This window comes from Phyllostomus discolor, chromosome 7, assembly GCF_004126475.2.
Source record: "Phyllostomus discolor isolate MPI-MPIP mPhyDis1 chromosome 7, mPhyDis1.pri.v3, whole genome shotgun sequence".
NCBI classification, from domain to species: Eukaryota; Metazoa; Chordata; class Mammalia; order Chiroptera; family Phyllostomidae; genus Phyllostomus; species Phyllostomus discolor.
The window spans coordinates 138,616,177-138,639,404 of NC_040909.2; the positions used below are offsets into that span (position 1 = coordinate 138,616,177).

The following is a 23,228-nucleotide window of genomic DNA, read 5'->3' on the forward strand; positions in this document are numbered from 1 at the left end:
CCACCCCGTTCGAGGCCCGTCCACAGGAACCCGCGCTACTTTGGCCACGCCCCTACGAGGCCACACCCATTCGCTTTTCTGGCTCCGCCCCGCAACCCACACCCAGCCCGCGCCCCAACACTAGACCGGGTTTGATTTGAGGCACCACCTTATATAAGGCCTCGCCCCCGACTAGGCCGCGTCCATTCCTGGCTAAGGCCCCGTCCCGTGACCCCCGCCCCGGAGAGTCCCCATCCGTGAGCTCCACAGGGTCCAGCACTCTGCCTCACTTGGGTCCTCCCGCCATGGCCCCGCCCCTCTCAGGCCACGCCCCGGCTAATGTCTCACCTATCAGCGCCCAGGGCCCCGCCCCATCTAGGCCCGGTCCATTCCTAGCTAAGGCCCCGCCCCTCAATCCCCGCCCCGGACGGCCCCCACCCTCGAGCTCCGCCCGACGGAAGCCCCGCCCACTAGGGGTGGCTGGGAACTGGCGGTGCGGTTCAGGGCGCAGCCTCCCGCTTCTCCAGGCTCAGGGTGTTTTGGAGGACGCCCCCCGGAGCGGGTAGAGCCGACCAGCCCGGCCTCTGGGGGTTCAGCGCCGGCCTGGAGGCGCGAGGCCTGCGCGGACCGGGGCGGGCCAGGGGGCTCCGGAACCGACCCAGCTCAGCGCTTGGAACCGCGCGTACTTCCAGTACCACTTCCCTAGCGCATTCCTGTGGCGTACGTCCCGGAACCCGCAGTGGTCTCCAGGCTTCCCCCAGGGCGGACTCAGCAAGGAGTGGAGTGTGGCACAGCCGGCCCCTCCCAGAGACGAGACCCTAGGGTCTGGGGGGAGGCCTGGGGGACCAGCTCCCCTGTGTGCCCCCTCCTGCAAGAATATGTGTGGAGTCAGTGAAGGCGACATGAAACCCACGGACAGGCTGCCAGGCGATCTGATTTATGACCCCAACCTTCCCACGGGACTTTCATGCTTCCCTCTCCCTGGCACTGGGGAGCCCGGGGGCAGCCGGTTCCTCAGGAGGCTCCCCTTCCCTCTGCCTCCAGCCCCATCAGGAGACAAGCTGTGGAATTCTCACCTAAAATCCCCTCCACAACCCCTGCTCCCCTCCCATGGTTTCCTCCCTGACACCCCTATTGTTACAGTTTGGTGGATGAACCTTCAGATGTTTCAACTAAAAAAAAAAGTTTCATTTATACATAAACACTTCTTTGCAAATTATAAAGGTCCTCACTCCTCCAGGGAGTGGCAGTGGCAGGAGACAGAATCACCCTGTGCCTTCGCTGGACAGGCAGTGGCATGGATGGCTGAGGCAGAAGGACCCCACACAGGAGCAATGAGCGAGGCAACTAAACACAGGAACCGGTGGGGAAGGTACACAAAGAGCAGAAGGACTTCCTGGTCGAAAGGAATGCATTTAATAAAAACTGGAACACACAGAATGATGTATACACTTCAGTGTGATAGGTGGAGGTGCCAAGAAAAAGAGTTCTTTCAAAACATGTTTTGAAATAATTCTCACATGAGGACATTTTTCATTGCTTTCAGAGAGAGGGATAAACCTCAACGAAACAGAAGCACTGACTGGTTGGTTGCCTCCTTCACCCAGGGCACCACAGGTGTCTGGATCGAGGGACGGAACCCACACACAACCCACGCCAAAGCTCTGACCAGGAAGCCAACCACAAGCCCTTGGTTGCAGGAAGACTCTACAACCAAAGAAGCCACAGGGACCAGGGCCAAGGAGAAGAGTCCTTTGATGTAAGGGCAGCAGAGTTTATCAATGCTGACCAACGGCCAATGTTCTGTCAGATAAAAATATGTTGAATACCCAAGGGAGAACTGCAAAAGTACCCAGATGGCACCGAGATGACACATGATTATTTTAATGGAAAGGAAAGACCCAAGCCTCTGGGAGTAGAGGAAAACAAACAATGTCAAATGTACAAAACAAGAAACATTATGTTCAAGGTAATTTTAGACCCCTCTGGGCAGAGTAAGATCCTTTGACAGGTGAAAACTAACACAAACAGTTTTTTTATTTCTGAGAAAGAGAAAGAAATAAGAGGCCTGTTTCAGGGTCAACAGTAGCCTTCTGAAGCAGCTGCAGGTAGGTGAGGTTCTCGTGGGTATTGGGGTCGAAGAAGCCCTTGGTGTCGTCACTCGGGTCCGCCAGGACGCGGTTCATCTCCTCGTCGAAGAGGCCGCGCTCGTAGGCCACCTGCACGGGCAGCCGGTGGCTGTGCACGGGGTCGATGATGCCGCCCGTGGCGATCTGGGCCTCCAGCAGGCGGATGCCGTGGTCGCGGACGATCAGGCCCTTCTGCATGGCCTGGAAGAGGGAGACGGGCTGGCCGGTGTAGGGGTCGGTGTAGCCGGTGACCGCACGCTCGGCCGACAGCAGCTTGTCGCGGATCTCGCCGCCCACCACGCCCGCGGCCACCGCCTCGTCCACGGACAGCCGCTGGTTGCGCACGGGGTCGATGAGGAAGCCCGTGGCCGCCTGGGCCTCCAGCAGCACCAGGGCCGTGCCGGGCCGCAGCAGGCCCTTCCACATGGCCTGGTAGACGCTCATCTTCTCCTGCCTGGCGGGGTCGTCCCTGGCGGGCACCAGCACGCCGGCGATGCAGCTCGTGCCCTCCAGGTAGCGCCGCACCGAGTCCATCTTCAGCACCTCCTGGGGGCTCTTGGTGCCCTGGGCCAGGCCCCGCAGGGTCTCGGGGTCCAGCACCCCGGACGAGCCCAGCTGGGCCGCGGACACATGGCGCCGCAGGCCCCGGAAGGACACCTTGCTCAGGCGCTCCTCCGTCTCCTCCACGACCTGGGCGAGGATGGTCACCAGGCTGGGCAGGGCCAGGGCGCCGGCCTCCAGCTGGGCCAGGAGCTCCTCCCGGCGGGCCTGGGTCAGGTAGGAGGAGCACAGGACGTCCCACACGGACACCGGCCGCCCGCGGAACCGCCCTGCGCACACCTCCATGGTGGCGGCACGCAGCTCCTGCTCCCGAGGGTGCCTGGTGGCCCCGCCCTCACCGTGCCCCTGCTGGCCCGGGTCCCCCTGCTCCCGCCGCTCGCCCTGCGCCTCCTGGGCCTCCTCGGCCTCCTCGATGATGGTGGTCAGCCGGCGGGTCAGTGCGGGCAGCCCCAGCGCCCCCGAGCGGAACTGGGCCAGCAGCTGCTCCCTCCTGTCGGCGCTCACGTAGCCGGACTCCAGCACGTCCCACACGGGCACGGCCGGGCCCCGCAGGCGGCCCACCCTGACCTCCATGGTGGCGGCTCGCAGGGCGGGTGGAGGGTCCGCGGCCGCGGAGGCCCCGGCCAGCAGCGCGGTGAGCGAGGCGCCCAGCTCCTGCGCGCTCAGCCTGCCCGCCCGGTACCCGACCAGCAGCTCCTGCCGCAGGCTCTCGGACACCTCCCGGTAGAAGAGCAGCTCCCAGACGGACACGTCCTGGCCCTCGGCGGCGCCCGCCCCCGGCGGCAGGGAGACGCGCACGTCCCGCAGGGCGCGGCGCAGCTCCTCGCTCAGCTGCTGCAGGGCGGAGCCCTGGCGGGCCAGCTGCAGCACGAACAGCCCCGTGTCGGGGTCCCGCACGCAGCGGCGCAGCAGCTGCAGGTAGGTGAGGTTCTCGTGGGTGTTGGGGTCGAAGAAGCCCTTGGTGTCGTCGCTCGGGTCCGCCAGGACGCGGTTCATCTCCTCGTCGAAGAGGCCGCGCTCGTAGGCCACCTCCACGGGCAGCCGGTGGCTGTGCACGGGGTCGATGATGCCGCCCGTGGCGATCTGGGCCTCCAGCAGGCGGATGCCGTGGTCGCGGACGATCAGGTCCTTCTGCATGGCCTGGAAGAGGGAGACGGACTCTCCGGTGTAGGGGTCGGTGTAGCCGGTGACCGCACGCTCGGCCGACAGCAGCTTGTCGCGGATCTCGCCGCCCACCACGCCCGCGGCCACCGCCTCGTCCACGGACAGCCGCTGGTTGCGCACGGGGTCGATGAGGAAGCCCGTGGCCGCCTGGGCCTCCAGCAGCACCAGGGCCGTGCCGGGCCGCAGCAGGCCCTTCCACATGGCCTGGTAGACGCTCATCTTCTCCTGCCTGGCGGGGTCGTCCCTGGCGGGCACCAGCACGCCGGCGATGCAGCTCGTGCCCTCCAGGTAGCGCCGCACCGAGTCCATCTTCAGCACCTCCTGGGGGCTCTTGGTGCCCTGGGCCAGGCCCCGCAGGGTCTCGGGGTCCAGCACCCCGGACGAGCCCAGCTGGGCCGCGGACACATGGCGCCGCAGGCCCCGGAAGGACACCTTGCTCAGGCGCTCCTCCGTCTCCTCCACGACCTGGGCGAGGATGGTCACCAGGCCGGGCAGGGCCAGGGCGCCGGCCTCCAGCTGGGCCAGGAGCTCCTCCCGGCGGGCCTGGGTCAGGTAGGAGGAGCACAGGACGTCCCACACGGACACCGGCCGCCCGCGGAACCGCCCTGCGCACACCTCCATGGTGGCGGCACGCAGCTCCTGCTCCCGAGGGTGCCTGGCGGCCCCGCCCTCACCGTGCCCCTGCTGGCCCGGGTCCCCCTGCTCCCGCCGCTCGCCCTGCGCCTCCTGGGCCTCCTCGGCCTCCTCGATGATGGTGGTCAGCCGGCGGGTCAGCGCGGGCAGCCCCAGCGCCCCCGAGCGGAACTGGGCCAGCAGCTGCTCCCTCCTGTCGGCGCTCACGTAGCCGGACTCCAGCACGTCCCACACGGGCACGGCCGGGCCCCGCAGGCGGCCCACCCTGACCTCCATGGTGGCGGCTCGCAGGGCGGGTGGAGGGTCCGCGGCCGCGGAGGCCCCGGCCAGCAGCGCGGTGAGCGAGGCGCCCAGCTCCTGCGCGCTCAGCCTGCCCGCCCGGTACCCGACCAGCAGCTCCTGCCGCAGGCTCTCGGACACCTCCCGGTAGAAGAGCAGCTCCCAGACGGACACGTCCTGGCCCTCGGCGGCGCCCGCCCCCGGCGGCAGGGAGACGCGCACGTCCCGCAGGGCGCGGCGCAGCTCCTCGCTCAGCTGCTGCAGGGCGGAGCCCTGGCGGGCCAGCTGCAGCACGAACAGCCCCGTGTCGGGGTCCCGCACGCAGCGGCGCAGCAGCTGCAGGTAGGTGAGGTTCTCGTGGGTGTTGGGGTCGAAGAAGCCCTTGGTGTCGTCGCTCGGGTCCGCCAGGACGCGGTTCATCTCCTCGTCGAAGAGGCCGCGCTCGTAGGCCACCTCCACGGGCAGCCGGTGGCTGTGCACGGGGTCGATGATGCCGCCCGTGGCGATCTGGGCCTCCAGCAGGCGGATGCCGTGGTCGCGGACGATCAGGTCCTTCTGCATGGCCTGGAAGAGGGAGACGGACTCTCCGGTGTAGGGGTCGGTGTAGCCGGTGACCGCGCGCTCGGCCGACAGCAGCTTGTCGCGGATCTCGCCGCCCACCACGCCCGCGGCCACCGCCTCGTCCACGGACAGCCGCTGGTTGCGCACGGGGTCGATGAGGAAGCCCGTGGCCGCCTGGGCCTCCAGCAGCACCAGGGCCGTGCCGGGCCGCAGCAGGCCCTTCCACATGGCCTGGTAGACGCTCATCTTCTCCTGCCTGGCGGGGTCGTCCCTGGCGGGCACCAGCACGCCGGCGATGCAGCTCGTGCCCTCCAGGTAGCGCCGCACGGCCTCGTCCTGCTTGACGTCTTCCACGGAACTCTGTCCCTCCTCGAGTTTCTCCAGCGTCTCCTTGGTGATGATGGCCGACTGGAAGAGCTCGGAGGCCGTCACCTGCCTCCTGATGCCTCGGAACCACAGCTGCCTGCTGCCCTTCTCTTTCTCCTCGATCATCACGAAGATGTTTTCCACCACCTTGTCCAGGGCACGCTTCGTGTCTCTCTTGTAGCTTCCCACCAGCTCCAGTTTTTTCTCCTCGGTGACGTATTCTGAGTTCAGCAGCTCCCACACCGAGGGCCTCTGTCCCTTGTACCGGCCGACCGTGACCTCCACCCGTTCGGTCTCCAGGGCCCTGCGCGTGGCCTCGTCCACGTACGGGGATTCCTTCTCGTCGCGCGTCACGGGGAACAGCGTCCAGCCCCCCACCCCTTTCTGGAGGCTTCTGTCCTGAAGCTCCTTGTACGTCACCTTCTCGTGTGTGTTGGGATCCACAAACCTCTTCTTCATGAGCTTCTGGTCGGACACGAGCGGGTACATGTCCCGGCGCAGACAGCCGCGCCCGCAGGCCGCGTCCAGCGGGAGCCGGTGGTGGTGCCACGGGTCCACAACGCCCCCGGTGGCCACCTGCACCTCCAGCAGTCTCAGCGCCGCCTCCCTGTCCACCAGCTTCCTCTCCATGGCCTGCAGCAGCGGGAGCGTGCGCCCCGTGTCGGGGTCCGGGTAGCCTTTGACAGCCTTCTCGGCGTCCCGGAGCCTGTTCTGCAGGTCCTCGCCCACCAGGCCGGAGGCCACGGCCTCGTCCACGGAGAGCCTCCGGTGGGTGTGGGGGTCCAGCATGAACCCTGTGGCCGCCTGGGCCTCCAGCAGCAGGGCTGCGAACCCCGTGGGGATGAGTCCCCTGGCGCTGGCCTCGTAGACGCTCATCACCTCCTGCGTGGAGGGGACGGTCACGCCCGCGATGCAGCCACTGCCTTCTATGTAGGTCTTCACGTGCTCCAGGCCGCCGAGCGCCTGTCCCCCGCGCAGCGCGTCCAGGCTCTTCCTGTCGATGATGCCCGCGTTGAACAGGTCTGCGGCCGTCACGTCCCCGCCGATCCCCGGCACCTTGATGGCCTGGTGTTGCTCCTCTGTCTCTTCGACCGTGGCGGTGACGATCTCCAGCAGCTGCTGCAGACTCAGGGCCTGGGCTCGGTGCTGCTGGACCAGCTCCCGCCGCCGGTCCTCCGTGAAGTACTGAGAGGACAGCAGGTCCCAGACGGACACGCTCTGACCCGCGAACCTCCCCACACGCATGGTCACGGTCTGCAACCGCAGGGCCCGCCTCGTGGCCTCGTCGATGTACACGTACGGCTCTCCTTTCTTCACAATTTGTAGCATGTACAGGCCGGTCTCGGGGTCCTCCACGCAGCGCTCCAGCAGCTGCAGGTAGGTGAGGTTCTCGTGGGTGTTGGGGTCGAAGAAGCCCTTGGTGTCGTCGCTCGGGTCCGCCAGGACGCGGTTCATCTCCTCGTCGAAGTAGCCGCGCTCGTAGGCCACCTCCACGGGCAGCCGGTGGCTGTGCACGGGGTCGATGATGCCGCCCGTGGCGATCTGGGCCTCCAGCAGGCGGATGCCGTGGTCTCGGACGATCAGGTCCTTCTGCATGGCCTGGAAGAGGGAGATGGGCTCGCCGGTGTAGGGGTCGGTGTAGCCGGTGACCGCGCGCTCGGCCGACAGCAGCTTCTGGTAGGTCTCCTTCCCAAACATCCCTGCCGCGAAGGCCTCCTCCACGGTCAGCCTGCGGTTGGCCACGGGGTCGATGAGGAAGCCCGTGGCCGCCTGGGCCTCCAGTAGCACCAGGGCCGTGCCGGGCCGCAGGATGCGCCTGCTCAGGGCCTCAGAGACGCTCATCCTCTCCTTGGTGGCCTGGACGAGGACCCCGGCGATGAAGTTGCCTCCTTCTAAGCAGCGCCGCACGCTGTCCATCTGCGTGACCTCCTGCACGGTCCTCGCGCCCCGGCTCAGCTCGTCCAGCGTCTTCTTGTCGATCACCTGGGACCTGAACAGGTCGCTGGCCGACACCTGCTTCCGGAGCCCCCTGAAGACAGCCTGCGGGGGCTTCTTCTCCGAGGCCTCGACCAGGGCGGTGAGCGTGCTGACCACCTGCCGCAGGGCCGTGGCCCGCCCGGACTGGCAGAGTGCCGCCAGCTCCCGCCGCCGGTGACCGCTGACATACTCCGAGTGCAGCAGGTCCCAGAGCGACACGGTGAGCCCTTTGAACCGCCCGGCCCCGACGGGCACCTTCATGGCCCTCAGGGCCACGGCCGTGTGCTTGTCCACCTCCAGGGCCACGTCCTGGGGCAGGGGCAGCAGCCACAGGCCGGTGTCAGCGTCAAGGACACAGCGCTCTTTGAGCTGCTGGTAGGTCACCTTGTCCCGCGAGCTGGGGTCGAAGAAGAACCGGCGGTCCTCGTCGGTGCCGGTCAGCGCCTGGCTGGTCCGCTCGTCCAGGAGGCCCAGCTTGCAGGCTGCCGCCTGGGGCAGGTGCACCCCGTAGGTGGGGTCCACGGCACCGCCCGTGGCCAGCTGGGCCTGCAGGAGCGGGAGGCCCTCGCCCTGGGGCACGAGCCCCTTCTCCACGGCCTGCCACAGTGAGAGGCGGCCGCCCGAGTAGGGGTCCGTGTACCCGGTCACGGCCCTCTCCGCCTGCCGGAGCTGCTCGCTCAGCGTCCCACTCACCAGGCCGGCTTTGAGCGCGTCTTCCACGGACAGCCTCTGGCCGGTCAGGGGGTCCACGAGGGAGCCCGAGGCCACCTGGGCCTCCAGCAGACTCTGCCCCAGGCCCTCGGGCAGGAGGCCGTCCTTCACGGCCTGGTCGATGCTGGCCTTGGTCCCCGAGGGCTGCAGCAGCACACCGGCCACGCAGCCCGAGCCCCACAGGCAGGCCCTCACCGCAGGCTCCTCGGCGACCTGGGCAGGCGATTGCTCGCCCCGGGCCAGTGCTGCCAGGGTCTCCGGGGCGATGATGCCGGCGTCCAGCAGCCAGACCGCGGGAACCTCGCCCCGTGGGCCGGGCACAGCGACGCGGGCCTGGGCCAGGAGCTCCGCCTCCCGCAGGCAGCTCTGCACGGCCGTCTGCAGCTGCTGCACGGTGGTCCTCCCCGCCCGGAAGTCCTCCAGGAAGCCCCTCCGCTGCTCCTCCGTGAAGTGGCAGGAGGCCAGCAGCTCCCAGAGGGACCTGCCGTCTGCGGCCCCCGGAGTGGCCTGCAGGGTCTCCTGGACCTGCTCGTCTGTGGGCATGGCAGGGGCGCTTTCCTGCAGGGGCAGGAGGTACAGGCCAGAGGCCTCGTCCTTCACACACTGTCCCAGAAGCTGGACGTAGCTGGTGTGTCCCCGGCCGTCTGGCGTGGGGTAGGTCTCGCAGGAGCTGGACAAGGCTGTCTCTGTCTCCTGGTCAATGTAGCCACGCTCGGCGGCCGTGGACATGGGCAGGTGGTAGTGGCCTGCGGGGTCGACGACCCCTCCTGTGGCCACCTGGGCCTGTAGGAGGCGGGCAGCCTGCTCCTCGCGGACCAGGCCCTTCTTCATGGCTTGGAACAGGGACACCCGCTCCCCAGAAAAGGGGTCCCGGAAGCCGGTCACAGCGTGTTCAGCCCGTCTCAGCTGGGCATACAGCTCGGACCCCACCAGCTGCCTGCGCACAGCCTCCTCCACCGACAGGCGCTCCAGGCTCTGGGGGTCGGCGAGGGCTCCGGTGGCCGCCTGGGCCTCCAGCAGCGCCAGGGCCACGCCCGGCCCCAGCAGCTTCTGCTTCATGGCCTGGTAGAGGCTGAGCCTCCGGTTGGAGGACGGCAGCAGCACGCCACCCACGGCGCCCGAGCCACGCAGGTACCTGCGGATGCCGTCCATGCGGAGCAGGGCCTCGGGGCTGACCGCCCCGGCCAGCAGCCGGTCCAGGAGCTCCTGGTCGATGATGCGGGCCTCCAGGAGCTGGAAAGGGGTGACGCGCCCCCGCAGCGTGGGCAGCGTGACGTCCGCGCAGCAACGCGCCGACTCCCTCCGCAGCAGCCTCGCCACCTGCTCCAGGGAGAGCTCCCGCCGCCGGTAGCGGAGCAGCAGCTGCCGCCTCCGGGCCTCGCTGAAGCACTCCGAGTTGAGCAGCTCCCACGCCGACACCCGCCGCCCCTGGAAGCGCCCGTGGCTCGTGGGCAGCAGCAGGCTCTGGAAGGCCCGCCGGGTGGCGCCGTCCACCAGCTGGGGCCGCTCGCTGCTGAGCGGCAGCAGGTAGAGGCCGGTCTCGGCGTCGCGCACGCAGCGCTCCAGCAGCTGCAGGTAGGTGAGGTTCTCGTGGGTGTTGGGGTCGAAGAAGCCCTTGGTGTCGTCGCTCGGGTCCGCCAGGATCAAGTTCAGTGTCTGGTCGAAGAGGCCGCGCTGGTAGGCCACGTGCACGGGCAGCCGGTGGCTGTGCACGGGGTCGATGATGCCGCCCGTGGCGATCTGGGCCTCGAGCAGGCGGATGCCGTGGTCGCGGACGATCAGGTCCTTCTGCATGGCCTGGAAGAGCGAGATGCGCTCGCCGGTGTAGGGGTCGGTGTAGCCGGTGACCGCGCGCTCGGCCGACAGCAGCTTGGCGAACAGGCTGGGCCCGATGACGCCGGCCTGCAGTGCCGCCTGCACGGAGTGCCGCTGGTTTTCCTTCGGGTCGATGAGGAAGCCGGTGGCCGCCTGCGCCTCCAGGAGGACGAGGGCCGTGCCCGGCCGCAGGAGCCCCTTCTTCTGAGCCTCGTAGATGCTGAGCCGCTCCTGGGAGTCAGGCAGCAGCAGGCCGGCAATGCAGCCGGTGCCCTGCAGGTACCTCTGCACCGAGTCCAGGCTGCCCACGTGCTGCGCCGTGGTCTGTCCCCGCGCCAGCTGCTCATACACGTCCTGGCCGATGATCTCTGCCTTCAGCAGTTCCCCGGGCGACACGGGGACCCTGAGCCCAGAGAAGGTGGTCTTGGCGGTGGCCGCGGCCTGCTCCAGGGTGGCCCGCAGCACGGCGGCCAGCTCCTCCACGGACAGCGCCCCTCGCTGGTGCTGCTGCGCCAGCGCCGCCCTCTGCTCCACCGGGACGGCCTCGGAGAAGAGCAGCTCCCACAGGGACGCGGGCTTCCCCTGCAGCCCGCACACCGAGACGGCGGCCGTGGCCGCGCTCAAGGCCTGCCGGGTGCTGTGCTCGATGAACGGGGGTCCCTGTGGCTCCTCTCCACGGGCCTCTCCTGGGAGGGGCAGGAAGGCCAGCCCCGTCTCCGGGTCAGTGACACAGCGGGCCAGCAGCTGCCCGTAGCTGAGGCTCTCCTGCGTGCGGGGGTCCGAGAAGCCGGCGGCCCGTGAGAGGTGCTGCTGCGTCTCCTCGTCCAGGCAGCCGTAGCGCAGGGCGGCCTCCAGGGGCAGCCGGAGCCTGCGGGCCGGACACATGAGCCCGCCCGTGGCCATCTGGGCATCCAGGAGCCTCAGCGCCAGAGGCCGGCCCACCAGCTCCTTCTTCATGGCCTGGAAGAGGGGGATGCGGGTGCCGCTGAAGGGGTCGTGGAACCCGGCCACCGCCTGCTCTGCCTCCAGGAGCTGCCCGTGCAGCTCTGGGCCCACCAGGCCTGCCCTGACCGCCTCGTCCACACCGAGCCTCCGGCCCGTGGCCGGGTCCACCAGAGCGCAGGTGGCGGCCTGAGCCTCGAGCAGGGGCAGTGCGGCGCCCATGGGCAGCAGGTGCTCGGCGACGGCCTGGAAGAAGCTCTTCTTGCAGCCGGCGGGCAGCAGGACGACCCCGGCCACGCCGCCGGTGCCCTGCAGGTAGCGCCGCACCTGGGGGCGGGCGCTCACCTCCTGCACCGACAGCGCGCCCTCCTGCAGGCCCCGGGCCGTCTCCTCATCCAGGATCCCGGCCTCCAGCAGCTCGGCCGAGCTGGCCGCCCCGCCCAGCGTGCGGAAGGTGGTCTGCAGAGGCAGCAGGGCCAGCCCCGTGGCGGGGGACCGCACGCAGCGGCCCAGCAGCTCACTGTAGGACAGCCGCTCCAGGGTGTTGGGGTCCAGGAAGGCCGGCTCGCGCTCCGACAGGCTGCGCTGCGTCTCCTGGTCCAGGAGGCCCTGCTGGCAGGCCAGCTCTGGGGCCAGGCGCACTCCCCGGGTGGGGTCTATCAGGCCCCCCGTGGCCAGCTGGGCCTCCAGCCAGCTCCACCCCAGCGCCCTGTCTACAACCTCCTTCCCAATGGCCTGGAAGAGGGCCAGCTTCTCACCCCCGTAGGGGTCAGGGTACCCAGTGACCGCACGCTCTGCGGCCAGCAGCTTCTCCTTCAGCTCCAGGCCTACCAGGCCGCGCTGCAGGGCCTCAGACACGGGGAGCAGCTGGCCCCGGGCGGGGTCCACGAGGCCCCCGGTGGCGGCCTGGGCCTCCAGCAGAGCCAGCCCGAGCCCCTCCGGGAGCAGGCCCTGCTTCATGGCGGCATAGAGACTCAGGGTCTGGCCCGATGCCGCCACGTGCACCCCAGCGATGCTCCCGGCCTGCGGCCCGGGGGGCGCGCCTGCTCCCTGCACGGCCTTCGTGGCCTTGGGGACGCTGGCCGGCTTGGTGCTGTCGGTGACCAGGATGTCCAGAGGAGAGGCGTGGCCGTTCATGGTGCCCGGCTGGCTGTGCAGAGCTGACTAGCCCGAGATCCGCTGTGTCTGCTCCCTGCGGAGGGGGGAGAGGGTCCATCAGGGGCCCTGGGATGGCCCAGGAGGGTGGTCAGGGGTCAACCCCAAACCCTGGGCGCCCCTCGGGGGACCAGATCTGCACCCAGGTGAGGTCCCTCCCCTCCCCGCAGCCGGCCCCAGGAGGGACCATTGGGCCTCCCACTGGGACCCCAGGCTGGGCCATTGGGCCTCCCTCCCACTCCAGCACCCCCACCGCCCACCCCGCCCACCTCGCCTTCTGGGGGGGCCCTGTGCATTGGCACCTGACCTCCGCCCTGCACCCCTGCAGTGCCCACGCCTCCCGCCACACGACCTTCCCCTCTGCTCCCCAAGGCTTCTCCCCACCGCCCCGTGCCGTGGACGCCAGCTCCCACCTTGTCCTCCTCCCCGTGATGCCTCCAGACCCGCCCCCCAGCTCCCAGCGGGGCTGCGGCCACACCCCCCACGCTTCCCTCTCCCACCCTGGGGCCCCAGCCTGTGCGACCTGCAAGGTCCCCCCTCGGCCCGGCTCTGGACTCCCCTCTGCCCGCCCTGGCCTGCGCCCGCAGTGCGGCTCCTCTGTGCCCACCGCCGGGGCCCGGGGCCCACAGATTCGGGGCCCGTGGCTGCTCCTGCGGGGCTGGGGGGGGCGGGCAGGCGTGGTTTCCGGCCCTTTGGGCCGCGGTCGGCGGGCTGAACGCCCAGCAGCCGCCCGCTGTCCCCCCTCAGCAGACAGCTGTGCGCACGGTTCCCCGAGCAGCGGTGACAGGTGCCTGACCCCTCACCCAGGCCTGCCTCCTCCTCGCTGGGCTGCACCGTGTTCCCCAGAGAGGCGCGTCCCAGCCCCTCGCCCAATCCCTGTGGCGTGGCCTTGCCCAGAGGCAGGGCTTCTGCAGGTGTCACTGGGACACGGTCACCTGGAGCAGGGAGGGACCTGACCCAACATGCCCGGTGTCCTGGGAAGACAGACGCAGGGACAACGCCCGTGGTGCTGGAGGCTGGCTGGCGTGACGCAGAGCACCCAGGGTTCCCGCCAAAAGCCAGAAGCACCGACTTCAGCCTCTGGCCTGTGCGCTGTGAGGACTCGCCTCCGTTGTTCCAAGCCCCGGGGGCTGTGGTGGCAGCCTGGGGCACGGACAGCAGCCGCCCTCCCTGTCTGTGAGCCACGCCCTCCCCACTTCCCCGGAAGTGTCCCCAAAGCCCCCTCCTGGTCCCTGCCCTGCCTCGCCTGTTCTCCCCTCCCCTCACCCCCCGCCAGCTCCCCAGGACCTACACCTCAAACCCCCACACCCCACACGTGGTCCAGGGAGAGGCCCAGGCCTGTGTCTGCCCCCTGACCCCGCTCCACAGCCTTTGCTGAGGTGACCTTGCACTCGAGCTGCCAAATCTGACAAACCTATCTTGGTTGGGTCTGGAGGCCCCTGACTTCTGGGGGCATGAGGCACGGGGCACCCGGTCCCTGGTGACCGAGCTCTGCTCCGTCTCCGCGCATCTGGTAACTCAGAGGGCCCCTCGAGGCTGCCCCAGCTGCCCGATCTGCCATCGAGCCCGACCTGTCCAAGGCCCGAACCACAAGTCCAGCGGCCTCACGAGCAGCCTCGACCACCTCAGCCCCCAGATCCCTCTCAGAGCCTGAGCCCCGAACCCCCAGCTGGCCCCATGGGGGTGCCCCTCCGCCCCGCCCCACCTCACGTGGGGGCCCTTGGCCATCCTGCAGCCTGGAGCGGGAGGGTCAGCAAGGAGACACGCGGGTGGGGGCTGAGACGGGGGCTGAGTCCTGGTGGGGAAACCGCATGGAGCCCGTCCCCACCCCCCGGTGGGAGCACGGAACCCTGCCCCCTCCCTGCCCTCGCACAGCTGCCGGGCGGGAGGCTCCTGGGGACGCCCTGCCGCCGCCGGCCTGCCGTTCGGGCTCGGGCAGTGGGTGCCAGGACCAGACGCGGGCGGGCGGGGCCCCGGGGGTGCTGCTGTGGCTGCTGCTGCTGCTCTCCCGCCTTCCCGAGGGGCGCTGCTGGGGGGTGGTGGGCGGTGGGCGTGCTCAGGGCACAGTGCCCGGCGTTGGGTCAGATGTGACCCGCCGGACGGCAGGAGCCCATGTGGTTGGTGGCCAGCGGAGAGGCGCGGATCTCCCCGGGGCGAGGCGGGCTGAGGGGTCCCACGGCGAGGGAGCCACTGAGGGTGTCTCGGAAACACGGGCTCACAGGAAGTTCCACCGTGTCCCCCAGGAAGCAGGGGTGGGAGCCGCTCTGCCCCGCCGGGAACTCGGCCCCTCCTCTGAAGCACCCACGACGGTGGGTTCAGTCGTCCTGGTGCCAGAGGACGCCCACTCCGCCGGGGACCCAGCTTTGGTCCCTCCAGGCCGAAGGCCACAGCCTCTAGCAGGGCCCTCAGGCCCCTTGTGTCCAGGGCCAGGAGGCCACAGGAGGGCGACCTGCGGGGCCAGGGAGCTGATCAGACCGCCACGAGGAGGCGGGGCCTGTAGCAGGGTGGGGGCAGGGAGTGTGCCCCAGTGGCCTGCCCGGCTCCTCCCCTACGCGGCAGCAAACAGCCACATGCAACTGCCCGGCCCTGGCCTGAGCCAGGGCCTTGGGGTTGAGCGCCTGGGGTGGCCGAGACCCCCTGCCCACCTCCTCCTCACGCGTTTCCCCGGGAAGAGATGCCCATCGGCACCCTGGGGGTGGACGTGGCGTGACCGTGGCGGATGCAGGGCTGCCCTGACGCCCTCCTGGGGTCCCTGAGAGGGTCCCGCAGCCCAGCTCGTCTCAGCCCATCTGGGTCCCCTCTTTCTGCCCACAGGCCACCTGGAGGCACTCCCTAGTCCTCCCTGCGCAGACTCCGCTCCCGGGGCCCAGCCGGCACGTGCTTGGCTGCCCCCCAGCAGCTTCCTGACGCGCACACGCAGGCTGGCGTGCGGCCCGCCCGGCCTTGGCAGGGGCTCCAGGGAGGTTGGAGCGGCGCTCCTGTCCAGTGTGCCCAGCAGGGACAGGACACCTCTCCGCCCATCAGAGGGTCACCTTGGCGGCAGGGCGACCAGGTGGGCACAGCTGGGTGTGGCTCTCGGCCTGCAGGGAGGAGGGGCCGGGCTAGGACGGGAGACCCAGAGGGGCCCCAGGAGGCTCCACAAGGGGGCTTCTGGGGGGAGGGGGCGCCTGAGGGACACGGACACAGGGAGCGGGGGCTGTGTCTGGGCGCAGGCACCTGGAGCCTGCCATGGGGATCCTGGGAAGGCGGCCAGTCATAGGGGGTTGGGCTTTGCAAGACACCGGCCAGGGCCTGTGAGGGGTGTCCTGAGTCCAGGTATGGGTGCCCCGGAGAGGGGGCCCATGCAGAAGCAGGTGCACTGTGGGAAGGGGCCGGGGCCCTGCGGCCGGAAGAGGGAGGCTGAGCAGGACCCCTCCCCCAACACACGTCACCAGCAACAAAGAGCCGCGGAAACCTGAGACTGGAGGCCCCTCCGCGGCTTCCCCGGAATGGCCCCACCTGCAGGGCCAAGGGCACCCGCGGGGGAGGCCATTCCTGAGACAGGCAGGTTCGCATTTTTGGAGGCGGGGCACCACCCCGGAGCCCAGGGTGGGGGCGGGAAGCGCGCTGGCTGTCCACCTGGTCAGCACAGACCCAGAGGCAGGCAGGGACCTTTGCCCAACTTCGCGCGGCAGCTGGAAGGCCCGCCCAGGTGCGGATGTACAGAGAGCAACAGTTCGATAGAATCTCAGCGTCTCAGCCGACAGTGGGGCACCGGACAGCGGAACCCCTCCGCGTCCGCCCCCCGAGGGTCCTGAGGTGACCCCCGCGAGAGTGTCCCCGGGCAGCTCCCTCAGTGCGTCAGCGCCCAGCCCCTCGGGCAGGAGCCACACCTGCCTCTCAATCTGTCAGCCTAATTGCCTCGGCTCCAGGTGCCCAGGTCCTCTCCCGTCGCCAAGGCCCCCTCCCCCGCCCCCTGCCCAACAAGGGCGGGGGGGGGGGGGGAGGGCGGTGAGGAACCGGACCCGACCGGCAGGGCCAGGCCCGCAGAGGCGCACCCGTTCTGCCGGAATCCGCCAGGCGGGAGGGCGAGACCCCCTCCCGAGCGCGCATCTCCCACGCCCGCACGGGGAACCCCAGTCTCCCCACCTGTACCCCCGGCTGCTCCCACGCCGCGCACGAGGGCTGGTAGCACGGAGCTGTGGCCGCAGCGCCCCGCTCCGCCCGGGCCCCCGTGGGCCCGGGGCGGGATAAGCGTGAGCCCCACTCGCACCCCTTCCCCTGCCTCAGCGGCCGAGCCCGGCCGACGCGGCCCAGGTGTTTCGGTTTCGCTCTCTCGGCCCCGGGGTCCCACCTGCGCGCTCCAGGGCCCGTGCGCAGTCCCTCCGCTCGCTCCACGGCCCGCGCCAGGCGCCGCGGGGATTTAAACCTGCTCGGCCCCGCCCTGCGGCGGCGGCCCCGCCCTCGTCTGCGGGCGGCGGCCAGCGGCCAGGTGGGGGCGCGCCAAAGCCTGGTGGGGCGGTTAGGCACGGAGAGCCGACGCCCCACGGTGACCCTTGGCCGGTGGGGGTGGGCGGTGAGCTCCCGAAGGCAGGGGGCGCCCCGAGGCGCCAGGATGGCTGCTGCCGAGGGGCAGGGGCCTCTCCCTCCTGCCCCGGCACCTTTCTGACCTCTGGCCAGGCACGGCAGAGGAATGCTGGGCGGGCGGGCGCAGCGGCGGCACACGGATGCGTTTCACGCCCGCCAGGACGGCATTTGCCGGCATTTGAATGGAGTTTGCAAGGGAAATACGGACCTGTCGGGACAGGGACACACGGGTTTGCTTTGCAAAACGCGACTTTATTGCCCGAGCAGGACTGGAGGGCCGGGGCGGTCTCCGAGTGGCCCACCCCTCCCCCCTCTCTGTGGCTGTGTGCGCGCCTGCTCACTCCCTTGGGGCCGGCTTCCCGAGCTGCTGCTTAATCCTGAGTGGGCCGAGCCAGGCTGTCCTGAGCAGTTCCCTTCCGTGTGCCCTTCCTTGGCCTTGACCTTGAAGAGCTGGGGTCCCTGTGTCCCCAGCAGGCTCCCAGTCCCGTCTGAAAGGGAGGGTCGGGCCTCACCCCAAGGGTCCGGCAGCTCCCCCTGAGCACAGAGACCTCCTGTCCACCCAGAGGTCCCCAGAGCCCCTCGAATGCCCATTCCAGCACCCACCTTCCTGGGCAGGAGACAGCTGGGGGCTCTGAGGATGGGGGACGTGACCTTGGGGGCCGGCCTGCTGGGGACCACGGCCCAGGACAGGAACCTCTCATGGATCTTCTGGCTGGTCCTTCCCTTCGCTGCCCAGAGACGCCGGATGGAGAAGAGCAGAGCAGGTGCTGGCCCCCCCAGGTCAGGGCCTGAGGCCTCCCTTCTGCCGGCCCTGAGGGCTCAGGTGCCCCCGCCCCCAGCCCTCACCTCTGCCCGGGTCATTCTTGACCAGATACTCATCCAGGGCCACCCAGCCACCTCCGACACGCACCATGAGGGAACCTCGGGGCACCTGCACAGGCGGGGGGTGGGTGCTGGGGTCAGTTCCCGCGGCCCTGCCCCGCGCACCGCCCACCAGGCCCAGGCTCACACCTGCTCACCGAGGCTCCCAGGACGCTGGGCCGGCCCCTGGGCATCTGTGGGCTCCTCGGGGTCCACGTCCCCCACAATGGCCAGGCTGGGTGGCTGCCGCTGTCGTCTGAGGGGCCCTGGCCCGGAGCAGTGAGGTTTGGTGTGAACCCACGTCCCCCCAAAGTATGCAGGGCCAACCTCATCCATCCCCAGCCCTGCTCACCAGGTGCCAGGACACTGTCCACGTTGTGGCCGTGCTGGCCGTGGCTCGTGGCCCGGAACATGCCCTGGAGCTGCTTCCTCCTGTGGCCGAGCCACAGCAGGAGGTGCTGCCTGGCCACGAACCCTGGGTGTGTGCCAGCTGCTCGCTGCGGGGAGGGGATGTGGGGCTGGCCGGGCCTGGGTCTCCCTCACGTGTCCATGACTGGGTGGGCTGTGGGTGGCCGGCCCCCGTCCTCGTCCCGCCGGCTCTGCTCCCTGAGGCTCCAGCTCCCTGCGGTAGCCTCCGGCTCAGCTCTTCCAGGCGCCCGCTGCCCTTCTCCCTGGGCCCCCGGGGCAGGCCCTGGCCGGGGCCCCTCAGAGCCAGCGCCTTCCCAGGAGCTCACCCACACAGCTCTAAGGGCCTCAGGGGGCCGGCAAGGTGAGCCCCATGCCCAGCACCGCCCTCTGCACTCCTTGCCACCACCGGCCAGTGGGTGCCCCGGCCCGAGCTGGCGGCTGGGCACCCTGAGCCCCCAGGAGCTGTGCGCAGCCCTGCGGGGCACTCACAGGGCGTAGTCCCAGGCCCCCCGAGAGCAGGGGCAGCGTGCGGACCCCAGCCACAGCTCCCACCTTCACCCGGAAGGGCTCGGCCTCCGTCAGCCCGTGGGGCGGTGCAAACAGGTCCTGCACAGAGGCGAGCGTCACCGTCCCCTCCAGGACACAGGGCCTGCGGCGCAGAGTGGCAGAGGTGGGCGGGGCGCAGGGCTGGGCGGGAGTGGGTGGGCGCCGAGCAGGGGGGCAGGCTGACCTCTCCATCGAGGGGCTGGACAGCACCGCCCAGCGGCCCCTCGGCTTCAGCAGCAGACCCAGGTGGCAGGTGCGCCCCCGGGGGCTCCTCCCCCCCGGGGCGGGGCTCCTCAGCGGCCAGGGGGACGGGACACTGGCTGGCCCACTCAGTGCGGCCTGAGGTGCCTGCGTGGCGGGGAGACCACAGCCTGGCTGGTGCCACGGGGCTGGGCACTCGGGGCTGGGGTGAGAAAGGCCAGCAGGGCTACCCCTACTACGGGTGGACCCGTGTCCCCCAAATTCGCACGTGGAGGCCCTAACCCCTGAGCCCTCAGGACGTGGCCGGGATGGGAAACGTGGGCACTGCAGGTACAGTCAGCAGGAGGAGGCCCTGCCACGGCGTGCGAGCGAGGGCGGCCCCAAGTGTCCTCGTAAGGGGAGCTTCAGACGCCGGGGCACAGAGGGGGGATGGCGGGAGGACGCAGGAAGCTGGCGCGGCCGTCCAAGGAGGACAGGGGCCCGGGGCCCAGCCCCCCTCACCGCCCTCGAAGGCCCAGCCCCGTGCCCCCTACAACCGCCAGCCGCCAGCTGCCGCTGTGTAAGCTGCTCAGGCAGCCCCTGCAAATGAGAGGACAGTCCCGGGTCCGAGGACTAAGGCGGGCCCGGGGGGCCTCAGGGCGGGAGGCGCGGGGACAGCCCAGCGCCCCCCCCCCCCGTCACTGCAGGGGGAGGGGGGAGGAGGGGCAGCACCAGGGTAGGGCCCACTCGGGGACCCCCGGCCGGACCACGCGTGTGCCCTGGACCAGGAGCGATGCCCAAGCTGCTCTTCAGAGTCAAACGTCCGTGTCGTTTGCTCCCGGTGTGTGTTTGCTCTCCGGTCCGTTCACCAGCAGGGGGGCGGGGGGGGGGGGAGCCCTGAGCGGCCTCACTGTGATCTCCGCTGGGGCTCGGCCCACAGCCCACAGCCGAGGTGGGAGGTGCGCCAGGCCCCCTGGGCCTCTCCGCCCCACCCAGGAGAGCGTGGAGGCTGGGCAACCCAGTCCCCGCGGGCCCTTGGCTGCCCAGACCACCTCTGGGGGCTGGAAGTCAGGGCCCGCCCACCCTGCGGGGGGAGCAGGGGAGCCTTGTCCTGGGGACCTGAGGGCACTCAGGGGATGGGGGCTGAGTCTGGAAGGTGCCACGGAAGTCCTCTGGCCGGCCCTGCCCGCCCAGCCCCCTCCACAGAGGGCGGGTCTCCTCTGCAGGTCCTGCCTAGGAGGCCAGCCCCAGCTCCCCTGTGGTCCCCCCTCCTCCCACAGGACCCCTCCCCGGCCCCCCACACCTCCAGAGCACCTCCAGGGCTCGGGCCCAGCCGCCCTCAGGCTGCAGCCCCTCCTCGCCGGCCGCGGGCTCTGCCAGGCCCCACCAGATCAGCGCTGCCGGCCCCCAGGTGGCCTTCAGCCCAGTGTCCTCCTCCCAAACCTCCGACCAGAACGCAGCTGGGGAGAGAGGACCGCCTGGAGAGCCCGGCCTCGGGCACGGCCCCCACCCCGACCCCAACCCCGACCCGTCTGGCCCGGCACACTGCGCACCTGGAGCCCTAGAACCCCCGTCCTGGGCCTGGTCGCCAGTCCCCACCGCGGCGAGCTCTGAGGGCCCTGGGGCGCCCAGTGGCGGGTGCGGCTCCTGGGTGGACTCCGTGTGTGCCCCCACCTGGCCAGGGGCCTCTGCCCACTGAGCCAGCCGCTCCAGCCGCTCCGCCAGCCCGGCCAGCTGGGCCCGCAGCTGCAGGAGGAGAGCAGCGTCGTCCCAGGCAGCCCGGGCCCGGGGCCCACAGCCGCCCAGCCAACCCTGCGGGAGGCCGGGGGAGAGGGGGCAGGGCGGAGACCCCTCCCACGGCCGGCCAGTGTCCGGCCCACCCCGGGGACCACGGGCTTGGCCCAAACACCTGCTCCTGGTCCTCGGACCCTTGACACTCCGAGGCTGCCCCGGCCAGTTCCAGCGGGGCTCCCAGGCTTGCGGGGGGCGAGGGCTCTGTGGACACTGTGCCCAGGCCACGCAGCAGTGCCCGCTGGGCACGCACGGCGTCCCCCGTCAGCTGCGCCAAACCCTGGAGCCGCTCCAGCTGCTCCCTCGCCGGCAGCTCGTCGTCCTCTGCAGCCACGGGGGAGGGAGGGGCTGGGGCCAGGGGCTGGGCACCGGGGGGCCTCGCTCCAGCACCCGGACCACTGAGTTCCGAGGCAGCGCAAGAGGGACTGGGTCCCCAAGCAGGAGCGCTGAGGACACCCTCGCTGACCTGCCGGCCTGTCCCGCCCACCACTCACCGGCGAGCAGCGCCAGCAGCCTCCAGCCGGCCTCCAGGGCCCTGTCCAGGCCCCCCTCGCAGGCCACGGCCCCCGCACACACCTCCTGCGAACACACGCCCACTGAGCCCGAGGCCGGCGCCCCCGCCCCGCCCCGGGCCCCGGGCTGTACCTGCAGGGGCCCTGTGGCCCCCTCTCCGCCTTGAGGCCCCTCCTGGCCCTGCCCGAGCTGGGCTGGGGGCCGCTCGCCTGGGGTCAGTGGCACCAGCAGTGCCCCTCGGGCCTCCTTGAAGCGCTGGGCGGCCGGCAGCAGCTGCTCCAGGAGCGCACACCTGGGGACCGAGACAAGGTGGTCAGCAGCACCTTCCCGGCACCAGCCCCCACCGCCAGCCCCCCATGGCCTCACCTGGCCTCTGCCCGCTGCACCAGGCGGTCCCACCGGGCCTGCAGCTGCTCCGCCGGGCTCCCTGCCTCCCGCAGCGCCCGCTCCACCTGCAGCGCCCGCTCCCCGAGCAGGCGCCGGAGCAGCTGTGGTGGGACACACAGGACCCGGGGCTCAGGGCTCGGGGTGAGGCGGGGCGGCACCCCTGCCCAGCCTCCCACCGCCGCCCCTGTGGGGGGCGCTGGGGCCCAGAGCCCACAGTCCACCCACAGGGGGTCTGCAGGCCGTCCCTGCGCCGCTGCCTTGGCCGACAGCTCAGAGGGGACTTGGGGGCCCCGAGGTGCCCCCCCCGGGCCTGCCCTGCCCACTCTGTACCTCCTGCTCCCGCAGCTGGGCAGCGGCCGCCGCGGCGTCGGGGGCCGGGGGCGCCTGCGAGGCCTGCAGCTCCTCCATGCCGTCCAGCCAGCTGCGGAGAGCGTCCAGGGGCCCCGGGGGCGCCTGCAGCAGAAGCACACTGAGCCCGCCTCCCCCAGCCCCCGGGCCGCCCCACCTCACCGGGCCTGGCCAGCCGGGCCCCACCTCCACAGCCTCCGTCACCACCATCTCTGTCACCACCGTCTCCGTCACCTCTGTCACCTCGGTCACCTCCACGGCCCAGGGGCCCCAGAAGGCCCGGGAGGTCCCCGGCGGGGGTGGGGGTGGGCCCTGGGGAGCTGCTGGTGGGGAGGGGCCCCCAAGAGCCCCGGGGCTGGCCCTGGGGCGGTGCCCGCCCTTCCCCAGGCAGCCCAGCCCCGAGGCCCGGTTCCCCATGAGCAGCCTGGGGGGCCGGGAACACGGAGGGTGGTGGTCTGCAGGGCAGGGCCGGGGGACCCCAGCAGGGAGGAGCTGGGAGCCCCTGGAGTCTGGGCCACCTTTGCCCTTGGCCTTCCCTCGTGGCACCAAGGGCCCACCCGTCCGGCTGCCAGCCCCGCACTCTCTTCTCGGCCGTGTCTCCCGCCAGCCGCCTGTTTCCTGGGAGACGGGCCCCCAGCCCCAGCCACGAGGGTGGGGGAGGGGCTGGGAAGGGGCTGTGGGCTGGAGCTTCTCACCCCTCCCCCTCGGTCCCCTGCTCCACCCCCCAGGCCTGCCCAGCCCACCCACACTGCTCCTGGGGCCTGCCCTGGTGGTGGGGACCGGGGACAGGAGGAAATGGGGACAGGGCCCACTCTGGGGAGCCCTTGGGGCTGGCTAAGCGAACTAGGGGCTCAGGACCACCCCTGGGCTCTCCGCCTCATCCTCTGCAGCCAGAGACCCTCCTCAGCCAGAGCCTGGCCCCCGGGCTGCCTCCCCCCACCACGTGGCCCCCACTGGCCTCTCCCTCCTCCTCCAGCCACCCCACCCTTGGGACTCAGACACCCCACCCAAGGCTTCCTGGCACCCCAGACCTGTTGGCACACCTCGGCCACACCCACACCCACCCTCCCTGGAAGGGAGCACCCCTCCCCCAGCCAGCAGCCCCTCCTCCCAGGCCTGCCACACAATTGGGGGGGGGCCCGCAGGTGGGGCTCCCAGGTCCCTGTGGGTCCCACGGTCCTCACATTCCCACGGTTCTCCCATGTGCTTCTGAGAGCCGGTGGGCGGCCACGTGGGCCCGCCCACTCGTCCACTTGCTATTCCTCCATCCAACCTGGGAGTGGAAGCTGTGTCCCCCAGACCAGCCACGCAGGGTCCCAGACCCTCCCAGGAGCGCCCCCTGCCCAGGGAGGGGGT

General features: G+C 70.6%; 3 protein-coding genes across 4 annotated transcripts; all 3 read right to left on the reverse strand.

Moving 5' to 3' along the window:
• Positions 1 to 1,381: 1,381 nt before the first annotated feature.
• Positions 1,382 to 16,649, reverse strand: EPPK1 (epiplakin 1). Its single transcript, XM_028533616.2, has 2 exons — positions 16,606 to 16,649; positions 1,382 to 12,309 (listed from the first exon to the last, which is right to left on the reverse strand). Exon 2 carries the CDS (start codon positions 12,252 to 12,254, stop codon positions 2,016 to 2,018), a length of 10,239 nt encoding a protein of 3,412 aa, XP_028389417.1. The 5' UTR covers positions 12,255 to 12,309; positions 16,606 to 16,649; the 3' UTR covers positions 1,382 to 2,015.
• A 332-nt stretch (positions 16,650 to 16,981) lies between these two features.
• Positions 16,982 to 18,473, reverse strand: LOC118501837 (microtubule-actin cross-linking factor 1-like). 2 transcript variants are annotated; one of them, XM_036031639.1, is made up of 4 exons: positions 17,858 to 18,473; positions 17,685 to 17,769; positions 17,442 to 17,566; positions 16,982 to 17,326 (listed from the first exon to the last, which is right to left on the reverse strand). In XM_036031639.1, the coding sequence occupies exons 1-4, from the start codon at positions 18,110 to 18,112 to the stop codon at positions 17,210 to 17,212; spliced, it is 582 nt and encodes a 193-aa protein (XP_035887532.1). In that variant the 5' UTR covers positions 18,113 to 18,473; the 3' UTR covers positions 16,982 to 17,209. The 2 variants fall into 2 exon arrangements, with proteins under 2 accessions (XP_035887532.1, XP_035887533.1); XM_036031640.1 differs by having other exon boundaries at positions 17,850 to 18,473.
• Positions 18,474 to 19,351: 878 nt separating this feature from the next.
• Positions 19,352 to 22,496, reverse strand: LOC118501902. The gene is made up of 8 exons (XM_036031686.1): positions 22,059 to 22,496; positions 21,855 to 21,977; positions 21,504 to 21,625; positions 21,119 to 21,429; positions 20,743 to 20,948; positions 20,387 to 20,579; positions 20,137 to 20,293; positions 19,352 to 19,433 (listed from the first exon to the last, which is right to left on the reverse strand). Exons 1-8 carry the CDS (start codon positions 22,287 to 22,289, stop codon positions 19,352 to 19,354), a joined length of 1,425 nt encoding a protein of 474 aa, XP_035887579.1. The 5' UTR covers positions 22,290 to 22,496.
• Positions 22,497 to 23,228: the final 732 nt, after the last annotated feature.

Coding starts and splice junctions, on each gene's coding strand:
- EPPK1 (XM_028533616.2), bottom strand. CDS start 12,254: ATGAACGGCCACGCCTCTCCTCTGGACATCCTGGTCACCGACAGCACC.
- LOC118501902 (XM_036031686.1), bottom strand. CDS start 22,289: ATGGGGAACCGGGCCTCGGGGCTGGGCTGCCTGGGGAAGGGCGGGCAC. Junction 21,626..21,854: donor CCCAGCTGCGGGAGCAGGAG/GTACAGAGTGGG, acceptor GTCCCACCACAG/CTGCTCCGGCGCCTGCTCGG. Junction 19,434..20,136: donor GCCCTGGAGGTGCTCTGGAG/GTGTGGGGGGCC, acceptor TCTCATTTGCAG/GGGCTGCCTGAGCAGCTTAC.
- LOC118501837 (XM_036031639.1), bottom strand. CDS start 18,112: ATGTTCCGGGCCACGAGCCACGGCCAGCACGGCCACAACGTGGACAGT. Junction 17,770..17,857: donor CCAGCGTCCTGGGAGCCTCG/GTGAGCAGGTGT, acceptor CCGCCTGTGCAG/GTGCCCCGAGGTTCCCTCAT. Junction 17,327..17,441: donor GCTGTCTCCTGCCCAGGAAG/GTGGGTGCTGGA, acceptor CCTCCCTTTCAG/ACGGGACTGGGAGCCTGCTG.